The 13,498-nt window shown below is 38.1% G+C and overlaps 1 protein-coding gene across 1 annotated transcript in view; it reads left to right on the top strand.

Moving 5' to 3' along the window:
- Positions 1 to 12,995, top strand: part of mlxipl (MLX interacting protein like) — a 35,501-nt gene extending 22,506 nt beyond the window's left edge. Inside the window, 9 exon segments of the mRNA XM_030153212.1 lie at positions 1 to 488; positions 568 to 641; positions 3,369 to 3,627; positions 5,651 to 5,766; positions 7,035 to 7,157; positions 7,906 to 8,033; positions 10,039 to 10,162; positions 12,597 to 12,726; positions 12,814 to 12,995. The exon segment at positions 1 to 488 is cut by the window's left edge and continues 35 nt beyond it. Of these exon segments, the coding sequence (XP_030009072.1) occupies positions 1 to 488; positions 568 to 641; positions 3,369 to 3,627; positions 5,651 to 5,766; positions 7,035 to 7,157; positions 7,906 to 8,033; positions 10,039 to 10,162; positions 12,597 to 12,726; positions 12,814 to 12,977 (1,606 nt within the window). The 3' untranslated portion in view covers positions 12,978 to 12,995.
- The last annotated feature ends 503 nt before the right edge of the window (positions 12,996 to 13,498 follow it).

The following is a 13,498-nucleotide window of genomic DNA, read 5'->3' as shown; positions in this document are numbered from 1 at the left end:
GTCATCCAGTTCTCAGCCGGACCAGGTCCAGACCAGGTCCGAGTACCCCCCAGGGCCAATGCCCTGCGTCCACCAGTCGTACCCAGACACCCCTGTTTCCATGGCATTCAGTGGCGGCGTGGATCAGCCGGGCGCCGCCCCCTTCCTGTATCCGCTGCCCTGCCATAAGTTCGGCTACTACTCCCCAACCGGCGTGACCTCCACCGTCATCACCCACACCGCCTCCTCCCTGGGGGCCCCAGCGTATCCCTCCCACCCCATGGACGCCTTCACCCCGCCGCCCTACCCTCCAGCCGCTGTGTCCGACCCGGTTCACGCCCCACCCCACCCTGTCGGCGCCAGCCACTGCTTCACTGTACCCGAACAGGTGGCAGCCACCGGGGGGGGAGGGGTCAGGGGGAAATACAAGCAGAAGACAGGAGGGGTGAGCGCCGTGGCCCCGCCCACCAGCTGCCTCGCCAAACTGCTGTCCTCCGGCACCCGCGAACGTGAGGCAACAAACCATGAGTCTCTGTTGAAACAAACAGAAGCAGATCCATGTTTATGATGTTACTTCTGTGTTTTCAGGGAAACCGTCACTGGGGTTCGACGCAGCGTTGGTCACAACCAAAGGTCAAAGGTCATTGTCTCCCGGGTCAGCGGTGAGTCTGTCTGTTACATGACAACCAACTTCAATCAAACTCAAGTACATACTTTTACCTCCTTATATATACTGTACTATATACTATATATACTATATATATTATACGTAGAGGGTATGCACATACGTCACTTCCCCCTGGGCCACACCCCTCTAAGTCAGACTGAGTGGCAAAAACCAGCCTGCTCTACATGACGGAGTACAGCAGTAAACACAGCAAGACCGGGAACATGTGAAATATGAAATGAAATTAAGGACATTTGGACTCCACATGGATCCGAACAAGCTACCAAAAAACAAGTGGTCCACGAACGCTCACATGTGGACAGAAATTGCATATCCGGACATCCAGGGTGTAGGGGATCATTGCTATTTTTACCTGAAAAGAATATACATGGTTTCATCATGACTGACAACCAGGGTCCAAAACTAGGGCCCAGAACCAGCTGATCCAAAGTGCATTTACAGTAGACCATGTACTGACCCCAGTGAATATATGCAGGATCTCCTGGGACTGAGGAGATTTACTGAGTCTAGTTCAGATCAAGTACTTTATACAACACAGATACTGCTGCTGTGGACCAGCAGGGTACGACTTTATTCATGTAAATTATGATATTTTTCCCACCTGTTTTTAAATTATGACATTATTCTTGTAATATTATGGATTTATTGTCAGAATATGACGACTTTAATCTCATAAACGAATGACATTTTTGTTAAATTATGAGTTATTTTTATAACTATGACTTTATTCTCATAACATTGTGATTCTTTTTGTATTCGACTTTATTATCATAAAATTACAGGTTTTATACCGATGTTTTATGACTTCATACTCATAGTGACAAGCGTTTTTATTTTCTTATGTGGCCCTGATACGCTGTCGTAGCTTTATTCTCCAGTTCCCCCGTATTTGAAAAACTAGGTTAGCCTCAGTTTAAGTTAGTTTACAAATCATGTTGGACCACAAGGTTAAGAATCACAAAATGAAGACAAAAACCATGAAAGATCTGATCATGAAACCAAGAGCTTTACTAAGAAGTAACGTTAGCCAAAACAACACGTAATTTAAGGTATGATTTTACCCAAAAATACAGCATAAATTAATGTTAGCTGAAATGAAATGGGATCCACAAATCTAGGTTCAGTTTCCTGGATTTCTGGATCCATCTACTTCTCTTCTCTTTGTCTTTCGGTGTCTGTAAAATGATAGCTCCAACTGCTTTTCAAACCTGCTCATACAATCAATTGCACAACAGCTCTTCCCCATTTTTTACTGAATATTGTCCTTAATTTTAGACAGTACTGAAGCCAACGCTGTCACTCATCTCCCTCTTTCTGCCACTCAGTGGGCAGAACCACGGTGACTTCCGCTAGCGGTGACGTCACATGCATACCCTCTATTACTAGTGGCATTGTACCCGTGGTGCCATGGTACGATGGCATGAGAGGTTAAAATTTCCCAGCATACCTCACAACATTTGAATACGGACATAAAACTGTGACTAGTAGATCGTCAGGTAATGTTTCTATCCATTTGGTGAGTTTGGCGGCGATTGGGCGTGTGAAGGTCTGTGATGGTTGGTCTGTGGTGAGTTGGGACCCTGTCTGTGGTGAGGTTGGACCTGGTCCGAGGTTAGCTGGGACCCGGTCTGTGGTGAGCTGGGACCCTGTTAAAATCGCCCAGCATATACCTCACAACATTTGAATACAGACATAAAATTGTGCCTTGTAGATAGTCAGGTAATGTTTCTATTCATTTGGCGAGTTTGGAGGCAATCGGGCCTGTGAAGGCTGAGGATAACCCGTTCAAACGCCCTCCTGTGCTGCAGCATCGATCGGACATGGGACACCGGACGTACACAGAACGTGCATTGTCGTAGGATATACTGTCTGTAAATGATAAACTGAGGTGTAATATGGTCAAAACTGCACTGATTTATCTTAAGAAATTTAAGGTCATTCACATTTTTAAAGGATAGTAGGTAGATGTAAACAAAATAATACAAATTAACAAAAATGAACAATGTAATAAAAAAAAAAAATCCACAAATTCAACAAAAACTAACAAAATAATGAACAAATTTATCAAAATAAGCAACAAAAATGAACAACATAATTAACAAAATGAACAAAAACAAACTAAATAATTAACAAAATTGACAAAAATTGACATAATCAACAAAATAAATAATCGGCAAATTGAAAAAAAAATTAACAAAATGAAGAAATTAAACAACAAAATGAACGAAAATGAATATAATTAACAAAATAAACTAAAATCAACAAAATAATGAACAAAATGAACAATATAATCAACAAAATAAAGTAATTAACAAATTGAACCAAAATTAACAAATAATTAAACAAAATGAAAAAAATAATGAACATAATGAACAAAAATAAACAACATAATTAACGAAGTGAACATAAACAAACAAAATAATGAACAACATTAACAAAAATTGGTATAATCAACAAAATAAATAATTGACAAATTGAACAGAAATGAACAAAATGAAGAAATTAAACAACAAAATGAACAAAAATTCACATAATTAACAAAATGAACAAAAATCAACAAAATAATGAAAAAAATTAACAATAAAATCAGCAAAATAAATAAAATAATTGACAAATTGAACAAAAATTAACAAAATAATCAACCAAATTGACAGGAAGAAATCAGTTTGTCATTAACCCGTCAGTCTTGGTTTCGTTTCAGTCCAGCGGGGCCGTTCATCCTTCGACGACGACGCATCACAGAGCCTCGTGGCCTTCAGGGATCCCGGTGTTAACGCCGCTGCAGGGCCAGAGCGCCGTCCTGACCCACGGCCCCACCTCCACAGGCACCACGGTGTCTGCCCTCCTCAACCACAGCTCCGCCCATGGCTCCACCCACACCAGCACCGCCCTCCTCATCCCCAAAACAGAGAAACTATCCCCGGTCCAACTGTACAGCAGCGAAAGGAGTGGTTTAACAGGTACGAGAGCCTGAGGGGTCAAGGTCAAAGGTCAAGTTTATTTATATAGTACTGTGTTATTGAAGTTTCAGTTAATATTGATAATACTATATTTACTACAAAGTATAAAACCAAAGTTATTATAATATAATAATAATATTGTTTGATTAGTTCATATTTTTTCTTCATTATCAGACCATTGGTACAAACACACAGAGTTTAGGTCAAAGGTCAAGATTATTCATATTACACAGTGTTATTGAAGCTCCTGTTAATACTATAATATTTACTCCAATGTATGAAGCCAATATGATTATAATGTAATAATTAGGGCTGGATAAAAAAAATCAATTTAATCAATTTTGGATCGATTTCTTTTTAATCTTGCATAATTGATTAATGGTGGGTGAGATCGATTTTTCAGAGCAGGACCGCGAGTAAACAACCCAGAAACCGCCGACGTGGAAGCACGGCCGTCTCGCGAGTCCCTCGCGGAGATGGGGTGTCTTGGTAGTGCTCGCGACAGTTCTGGTGTGGGAGGAACGCGGAGGAAGGGTGGGGAAAACCCCTCCGCGGGAGGTCCTCCCGGCCTCAAACTGCAACCCGCAGTGTGGAGGAGCTGGCCGGCGGAGGCGGGTCGCGGAAGCCAGTCGTTCTAGAACTATTAACTTCAATTACCTAGTGTGGAGTTAGAGGAATAGTAAAGCAGAAATCACAAAGCTCCGCCCACCCTCCCCCTCCAGTGAGTTTCTTGTACCAAGGGCCCAACATGAGTCTGTTTCAGGGGAGCCAAATTTGTTGCAGTGCCCCAGGGTGATAGTAATGTGCCTAAAGGCTAGAGGCACCAGGTATAAAACAGAATAAAGATGATGTAGAAGTCTGTTCTGAGCCACTATAGAAACATGGACATGTTTCTGTCCTGTTCATTATTTTAGAGCAGATTCATCTATTTACTGCTGAAATGTCATATTTATTTCCTTTGTAATATCAGTATTGATTCTGTGTTGCACGGCTGCAGTAGTCAAATAATCAAGTTATAACTCAAAGTTGTACTTTCATATCACTAAATGAATCTGAATCAATTAATTAATACTGAATCGAATCAAATCATAAATTAATAGATTCAGAACCTTATGAATCGAAAATTGAATTGATTAAGGAAATTGGCCATGATGCCCAGCCCTAATAATGATAATAATATTATTTGACTAATTCATATTGTTCTACATGATCAGATAATTGGTACAAACACACAGAGTTTAGGACAAGGTTGTTGAAAAAGTTTAAATAAAATTATATTTTAAAAAAACAACAGAATGACTATAATATAATAATAATATTGTTTGACTCATATATATTGTTTCTACTTTATCAGATAATTAGTACTAGTTTAGGTCAAGGTCAAAGGTCAAGGACAAGTTTATTTATCTAACACTGTATTATTGAAGCTTCAGTTATAACTACCATATTTACTCCAACGTATAAAACCAATAGAACTATAATATTGTAATAATATTGTTTGATTAATTCATATTTCTACATTGTACAAAGACACAGAGTTGAAGTTTATTTCTAGAGCACATTTAACCCTATCATGCATTACTGAAGCTTCTGTTAATACTATAATATTTGCATAAAATACTCCAGTACAAACCAAAATCACTCCATGGACTTTCCTATTAATTAATATTTTTTCTACATTATCAGACACGTACATTTTTGGGGAGGAATGATCCCAGTCAGATTTATAATAATCCATGAAGGAAAGAGTTAAAACAACAACAACAGTCTACTAAAACTGATAAAAACAGATACAAAATAACATGATAAATAAGATAAAAACATCAAAAACACAACCGGTAGATAAAATAAATGTTACACACTTTAATTTAAAAATCTGTGGAAATAAGTGTGTTTTTAGAAGAGATTTAAGGATTTTTAGGGATGTTTTTGACCTTATTAATTAACTAATCAACAGTAAAACCTGGACCATGTTGCAGAAGCAGAACATTATTAACATATATTTATTATTTATTTCTTTTAGTTAATTTTTCTGCACATCCAGGCCAAACGTCCCCACCCAACCTTTTGGACAAAACCTCCAACCCAGAGTCTCCACACTCAGGGTTCTCAGCACACGCAAAACTGGAATCAACTAAGGTACCACATGTATTCATATGTATGTACATGTGCTTTTAAGGTGTATTCATGTGTGTTTTAATGTGTGTACATGTGTGTTTTTAATGCGTGTACATATGTGTTTTTAATGCATGTATGTGTGTTTTTAATGCATGTAAATGTGTTTTTAATGTGTGTACATGTGTGTTTTTAATGCGTGTACATATGTGTTTTTAATGCATGTATGTGTGTTTTTAATGCATGTAAATGTGTTTTTAATGTGTGTACATGTGTGTTTTTAATGCGTGTACGTGTGTGTTTTTAATGCGTGTACGTGTGTGTTTTTAATGCGTGTACGTGTGTGTTTTTAATGCATGTACATGAGTGTTTTTAGCTTACTGGCCGACAGGCCATAAGCTATTGTCATGCAGTGTCCGGCGTTGTGGTCATCTGTCGTCATCGTCCGTCATCATCCGTCGTCCGTTACAAAACTTTCAATCGTCTTCTTCTCCGAAACTACAATTCCGATTGACTTCAAACTTGGTATACAGCTTCTTTATGATGATGTCAACGAAAGTTAGTGAAATTATTTGGATCTGGATGTGATTCTGGATTTGGTGCGACTTTGAAACATTTCCCCATTATAAGAGATAGGAAGTGGATCGATGCAATAACTCAGTAAATGTAAATGATATCAAGTTGAAATTTCTACAGTCCAGCCCTGAGGGGGAGATGACCAAAACATAATGGCCACGTGCTGATCAGGATCTTCTTCTGGATCCGGGAACTTACGGAAACTTTAACATGGGCTCTTATGGGGAAAAATTTTCAATCCTCTTTTTCTCCGAAACTACAGTTCTGATTGACTTCAAACTTGGTATACAGCTTCTTTATGATGATGTCAACACAAGGTATTGAAATTATTTCGAGCCGGATCTGATTCTGAATTTGGTGCGACTTTGAAAAATTTTCCCATTATAACAGATAGGAAGTGGATTGATCCAATAAATCAGTATCAATGATATCAAGTTGGAATTTCAGTTTTTACAGATCTGATTGGAATATGACCAAAACATGGGCTATTTCTGTAATAGAATAAATACACATAACTGGGTGATAATAAATGGCATCTGGATACATTTCCGAAAGCTTTTAATTTGGCCGGTAAGCTACAGGGCCATTGGTCCTATTTTTAAAGTATAATCTCTGTGCAGCAGACGGTGTCTCTGCTAAATCATCTAAAAGTGCAATGCAGGTTCTGACCGTGGACCTGTCGGCCCAGTTTCAGTTTGATGTTCATATTTCTGCAGCAAACAGAGACCAGACGGATAACCCACATCTCAGCGGAGCAGAAACGCCGCTTCAACATCAGACTGGGATTTGACACTTTACATAACCTGGTGACAACACTCAGCTCTCAGCCCAGCATCAAGGTACTGAAAAAGGATGTGTGAGGGTTTGACAGAGAGATGTAATGAAAGGTGGGGTCTACAGGGGGACGATCAGCTGATGGAACTGATGAAAGGTGGGGTCTACAGGGGGACGATTAGCTGATGGAACTGATGGAAATGCAACTACAGATACCAGACCCAAACCTCCAGAACCATCGACTGATGGAACTTTAATACCTGTTGATCCACTAATCCTATTAAAACATGGAAATAACTGCTGCAAAATGCAGTTTTACCTCAATTATTCATCAGATGAAATGTACAAAAACTTGTAAAGCCAGAATAAAATGAGCAAAATACTTGAAAAATATGGAAAAAATTAACCAAAAAACCTTGAAATGTGTCATAAAAGTGAACAAATCCTTCTAAAGTCAGTCAGCCAGACACCATCAGTTTAAATATAGATTTAACAAACCAATGTCAGAAAATGATGAAAACTATGAAATAAAAATGCTTTTAATGCTGATAATCGGATGTTTTCTCCCATTTGAACATATTCTAATACTAGGTGTTATTCACTTTATGGAGGTAATATGAAAAAAAACTTTTTCTTTAAACATAAACACAGTTAATTACTTATTTATCCAATAATTTCCACTCAAACCTGTTGGTTTAGATCAGGTTTATCTACATCAATGTAAATACAAACACTGATGCGTGTTGCGTTCACTGTCTACAGACTAAGTTGAGGTATTGATGGTGCTGACGGTGACTCCTCTGTCATGATCAGATCAGTAAAGCCACCACCCTGCAGAAGACGGCCGAGTACATCAGTAAGATGCAACAGGACAGATCTCAGCTCCATGAGGAGGCGCAGAGGCTCCGAGAGGAAATCCAACTGCTCAACTCAGCCATTAAGTGAGTCCACAAACCAACGGGATTTATAAAGAACAACGACTATGGGTGGGTGGGTGGATGGATGGACAGATGGATGGATGGATGGACAGATGGATGGATGGATGGATGGATTATTTCTCCTCAGACATTTCAGGTTGTTCATATTTGTTCTGTTTTTTTTGTAGAAGGGTAGTTTGTTAAAGCTGTGTATGACTTTTGTCACCTATTTTTCATCTAATCTGTCCATCCTCAGTCATCTCCTCAGTATCATGGATCTGTTAGTCTGTCTGTCATTACTCACCTGAATCTCTTCCCTCATGGCGAACAGTTTCTTAGTGCCATCCACCATAAACAAACCATTTGTTTCCAAACAGAGTCGGTCGGTCACTCAGGTGCCTGACGTGCATTGTGGGAAGTGGAGTTCCACGCACTCGCTTTCACTTGGTCGACATGTTTGTTGTTGCTGCTGCTGCTGCTTGCTGCAGCTGCGCGAACCTCTGCTTCCCGCAATGCACATCACGACAAACTTCCAAAAATGCCTGAGTGACCTACCGACTCTGTTTGGAAACAAATGGTTTGTTTCTGGTGGAGTACGCTAAGAAACTGTTCACCATGAGGGAACAGATTCAGATGAGTAATGACAGACAGACGAACGGATCCATGATACTGAGGAGATGACTGAGGATGGACAGATCTGATGAAAAATTTGTGACTAAAGTCATACACAGCTTTAATATAAACCTTTTCATGTAATGTTACTTTTTACACTGAAACACAGATAAAATCTGCAGATGTCAGTTATTTATAGGGGTGTGTATTGGCAAGAATCTGGTTATACTATATGAATTACAATACTAGGCTCAAGATACAATATATCACAATATATCATGATACTGTTAAAAAGGCAATTTTTTGATTGTTTCTTGTTTTTTAAAATGAATTTTTCCTTGAAGAACTGAATTACACCAGAAATCTGCACAAATACTGAACACATTTTTATTTGATCCCAACAGGATCTAATGCTATATCACAAAATGTTCCTGTGTTGAAACTTCAATTCTGTTTTACAGACATTAGTTTCAGATCCTGTTCAAATATTCATATTCTATTCGTGCAGAACTAACATCAGAACATTATTTTAGTTCAATCCCAACAAAGGAACTAATATTATTTAATGAAAGAGTGTTAAATAATAATAAATAAAATATAAACCAAAAAGAAAACCAAAAAACCAAAATGAACCTCCACAATGTCTGCCTTTGAATAAATACCTAAAAATATAATTACAGTACTTTTTAATACCAATACAGTATTGTGAAATGAAATATCGCGATATATTGCAGAACCAATATTTTCTTACACCCCTAGTTATTTGTGCAGTTGTCATCATTTCTAGGTTGTTATTATTATAATATTTTACTGGTTCTGACCCACTTTAGATCATACTGGTCTGTATGTGGAACCTGAACTAACATGATTTTTACATCATTTATTGCGAATTTCTTCAGTGTAATTTTTGCATTTCTCATATTCATCTCATGGGCCGGATTGGACCCTTTGTCAGACCAGATTTGGCCCCAGGTCCACATGTTTGACACCTGTGTTCTATAGAATAGTTCTGGCCGCAGATGTTCAGAGTCTTTCATCCCCTGTGGCTGTTTGGTTTCCTTCAGGAGTCTCATGGTGTGAAAGATAGAGGCATGATAGTGTGAAAATTGTATTTAATTTTCATAATAAATTTCTGGTTCTTCATGGTCGTTTACGTTTTTTTTAAAGTGTCGTTTGTAGATGTAAACATTTTCATAATGCAGTTTTAGGGTTTTTTTTTACTCTAAAACTTAGTGAAAAGTTAATATTAGTCATTTTTTTTATTCTGACAGTATGTTCCTGTTCCTGTTCTGATCCACCGTAGATCATATTGGTCTGAATGTAAATGTTATTATGGGATGTCGGTTCTGTGAGTTCATGTCACTGTCATTGATATGAGGCGGTGACGCTGTGCTCTGATTGGTCGTTGTCGGTTCAGTGTTTGTCAGCAGCAGCTTCCGGCCACCGGCATTCCCATCACACGACAACGCTTCGACCACATGAGGCAGAAGTTCCGAGAGTACGTCCAGGCCCAGACGCTGCAGAACTGGAAGTTCTGGATCGTATCCTTTTCATCAGACGTTCATCAGGTCCAGGTTGAAGACACCGGAGACAGCGTGGACCGGATGAGTCCCTCTGGGGTTTATTTGGTAACATCAGTACAAGTTTTAGGAAAAACGCACAAAAATACATGCATGAGGTGAGTCTGACAGTAAATAAACACCATAAATCCACTATTAAAACAACACACTGTCATATAATTATGAATGTGACATGAAAAATGACTGGTTTGTTCAGTATTTTTCATCCAAAAGCCTTTTTCGTTGCGTCTAAATCAGGGGTCGCAAACATGCGACCCCGGGGCCAAATGCGGCCCCCCAAAGGTTCCAATCCGCCCGCTGGGATAAATTTGCAAAGTGCAAAAATTCATGTCAAACTAATTTTAGTTCAGGTTCGACATACAGACCAATATGATCTCCAGTAAAATGATAGTAACATAATAACCTACAAAAAAATAACTCCATATTTTCTTCTCGGTTTGATATGAAAAAAATTGTATTTCATTGTCTGTAAATAATGACAACTTGAAATTTTTGTCCTGTTTTTAGTGCAAAAAATAACATTAAATTAAGAAAATATTTACATTTACAAACTATCCTGTAACAATAAAACGTGAATAACCTGAACAAATATGAACAACCTGAAATATGTAAAGAAAGTTAAGCACAATTTTAGCTATTTTCTGCCTGTTACTCAGTGTTTAGTGTCTTTGTAGTTATAGTTGAGGCATAAAATTGTTAAAATTGCACTTATTTTTTTTTTAGGAAGTTTCAGTTTTTTCAGGTTATTCACGTCTTTTTTTATTTGGATAGTACTATAAGTATTTTCATAATTTAATGGGGTTTTTTGCACTAAAACAAAGACAAAAATCTGGAGTTGTCATTATTTCTAGGTTATTCTGTTATTATTTTACTGGACCGGCCCACTGGAGATCCAATCAGGCTGAATGTGGAACCTGAAAGAAAATGAGTTTGAGAGCCCTGATCTAAATGAACTAAAACACATACAGCGCGCATGTTTCTATTTGGATGGAAGTAGAGTTTCTGCAGTAAATGTCCCAACCTGAACCAAATGCTACAGTTTGAACTCCCACAATGCATTTCTGCGTATAATCAGGCAGATCAAATAAACGATTGTATTAAAAATATGTAAATGTGGTGCATAAGGCGGTGCTTTAATGACCATCTAATCTGTTTGTGCTTCTCTTATCCTGCAGCTCAGATGAGCAGATTAGGAGGTTTGGTAGTTTTTGTTTTGCACCTGAAGGGTCTTTAGTCCAACATTTATCAGACTCACATTCTCATTTAAACACACACTCAGTCCTTCTCTGCTCTTTGGTTTTTCTAGGGATCATTACATATTAAATGTGTTTAACCTCATCAGACAAAAGGCTTGGTCAAGGAGGGTTTTGTTTTTGCTGCTGGTGGATTTGTTGGATTTTTACTGAAATTAAAGATAAAGACTTGGTAATTATCTCTGTTTCAGACACCGTTTGACATCATCCGTCTGTTGTCTGATGCTTAGCCTGACCTCAGTTCTGTCAAACTCTAGGTTTTATTGTTTGTTTTGCAGATCGAGGACGGTTTTCAAAGACGACCTTATTAATCACGAGCTGAAATGTTTCTTTCTGTTAACCCTTTAACCCTTGAGCCCTGATTTAAGGTAAAGGTTCACATATTAACCCTTTAACCCCTGATTTAAGGTAAAGGTTCACATATTAACCCTTTAATCCCTGATTCCAGGTAAAGGTTCACATATTAACCCTATCAATACAAAACAACCTAAGTAATCAACAAAATGAACAATAATGAAGAAAAAGTAATGAAATAGGACAAAAATGCCTAGAGGTAACAAAACATTAAAAAAAAGAACTAAAGAAACAAATAATATACTTATGTAATGAACCATAACAGTGGTAAAAGAGAGTATTATTTACAGTTAGATATGTTTTTTTAAATTATTAACAATAAGAACATAAAGACAGATAATTTAGTTTTACAACATGTCGTACCAGTGCTGAAAGAAAGTAACAGGCACACTGTAAAAAATAAGACACTGGATTAATGTAAAGATTATTTTGTTCAATTCATGAGAAAATTTGAGTGAAACAAATTGAATTACTTTGAACTGAACATTTAACTGAACCAGTGCAAATATATATATATTTTTAATTTAATCCAGTTTAATTGTGTATTACTTTTTACAGTGTACAGTATAAACAGTATGATGATGTGTTAAAAATAAGATCACACTTGAGAAAATTAATTTGAGTGAACCAAATTCAGTTACATTTAAGGGAACATTTAACTGAACCAGATCAAAATTTTTTTTTTTTATTTGAATCCAGCTCCATAGTGTATTACTTTTTACAGTGTACCGTATATACGCTATGGTGATGTGTTAAAAATAAGTTGGTCCTCCTTAACTCGGCATCAGTTCAGCATAATCATCGAGCCCCTGTTCGAGTCGTACAACGGGATGGTGTCGACAGCCAGTGTGGAGGACCTGTGTCGCTCCACCCTGTCGTGGTTGGACCAGCACTGCTCGCTGCCCGCCCTGAGGCCCAGTAAGTCCACCCCCCCACCCCCAGATCTAAAACACTGATGGATTCCGATGTCATAGCTGTGGTCATCTGTCTTGTGTTTCCCCTCAGTGGTCCTGAGCTCACTCCGCCTCCTCAGCACCACCACCACCATCCTGACCGACCCTGCTCTCCTGCCCGAACAGGCCGCCCTCGCTGTCACCCAGGGCAACGCAGCGTCCGCCCTGGACCACTCCTTACAACCACCAACTCAGGAAAACATCCACCCAATGTGAAGCTCCGTCACAGAGACTCTAAGGCAGGGGTGTTGAACTCATTTTAGTTCAGGAGCTGCATGAAGCCAAATTTGGTCTGCAGTGGGCGGGGCCAGTGAAATAATAACGTAATAATATATGAAATAATAACATAATAATATAGAAATAATGTCAACTCCAAACTTTCCTCTGTGTTTTAGAGTGAAAAAAGTCAAATTATACGATGAAAATGTTTACATCTACCAACTATCCTTTAAAACAATGTGAACAACATGAACAACAAAATAGACTGAATATTGTTAAACTTGCACTTCAGATATTTAAAATGTTCATATTTGTTCAGGTTATTTGCATTTTTGTGAAATGATAGTTTGTTTCAGTGTAAATACAGTAAAATGACCTGAAAACATTTACATTTACAAAGAGAAAAATGTGGAGTTGTGAGTATTTCTAGGTTATTATAATATTTTACTGATCCGACCCACATTAGATTAAAGTGGTCTGAATGTGGAACCTGAACTAAAATGATTGTTAATATGTCA

The sequence above is a fragment of the Sphaeramia orbicularis genome, chromosome 14, assembly GCF_902148855.1.
Source record: "Sphaeramia orbicularis chromosome 14, fSphaOr1.1, whole genome shotgun sequence".
In the NCBI taxonomy this organism is placed as follows: Eukaryota; Metazoa; Chordata; class Actinopteri; order Kurtiformes; family Apogonidae; genus Sphaeramia; species Sphaeramia orbicularis.
Note: the sequence above shows the minus strand (reverse complement) of the source record. Positions and strands in the feature narration are given on the sequence as shown.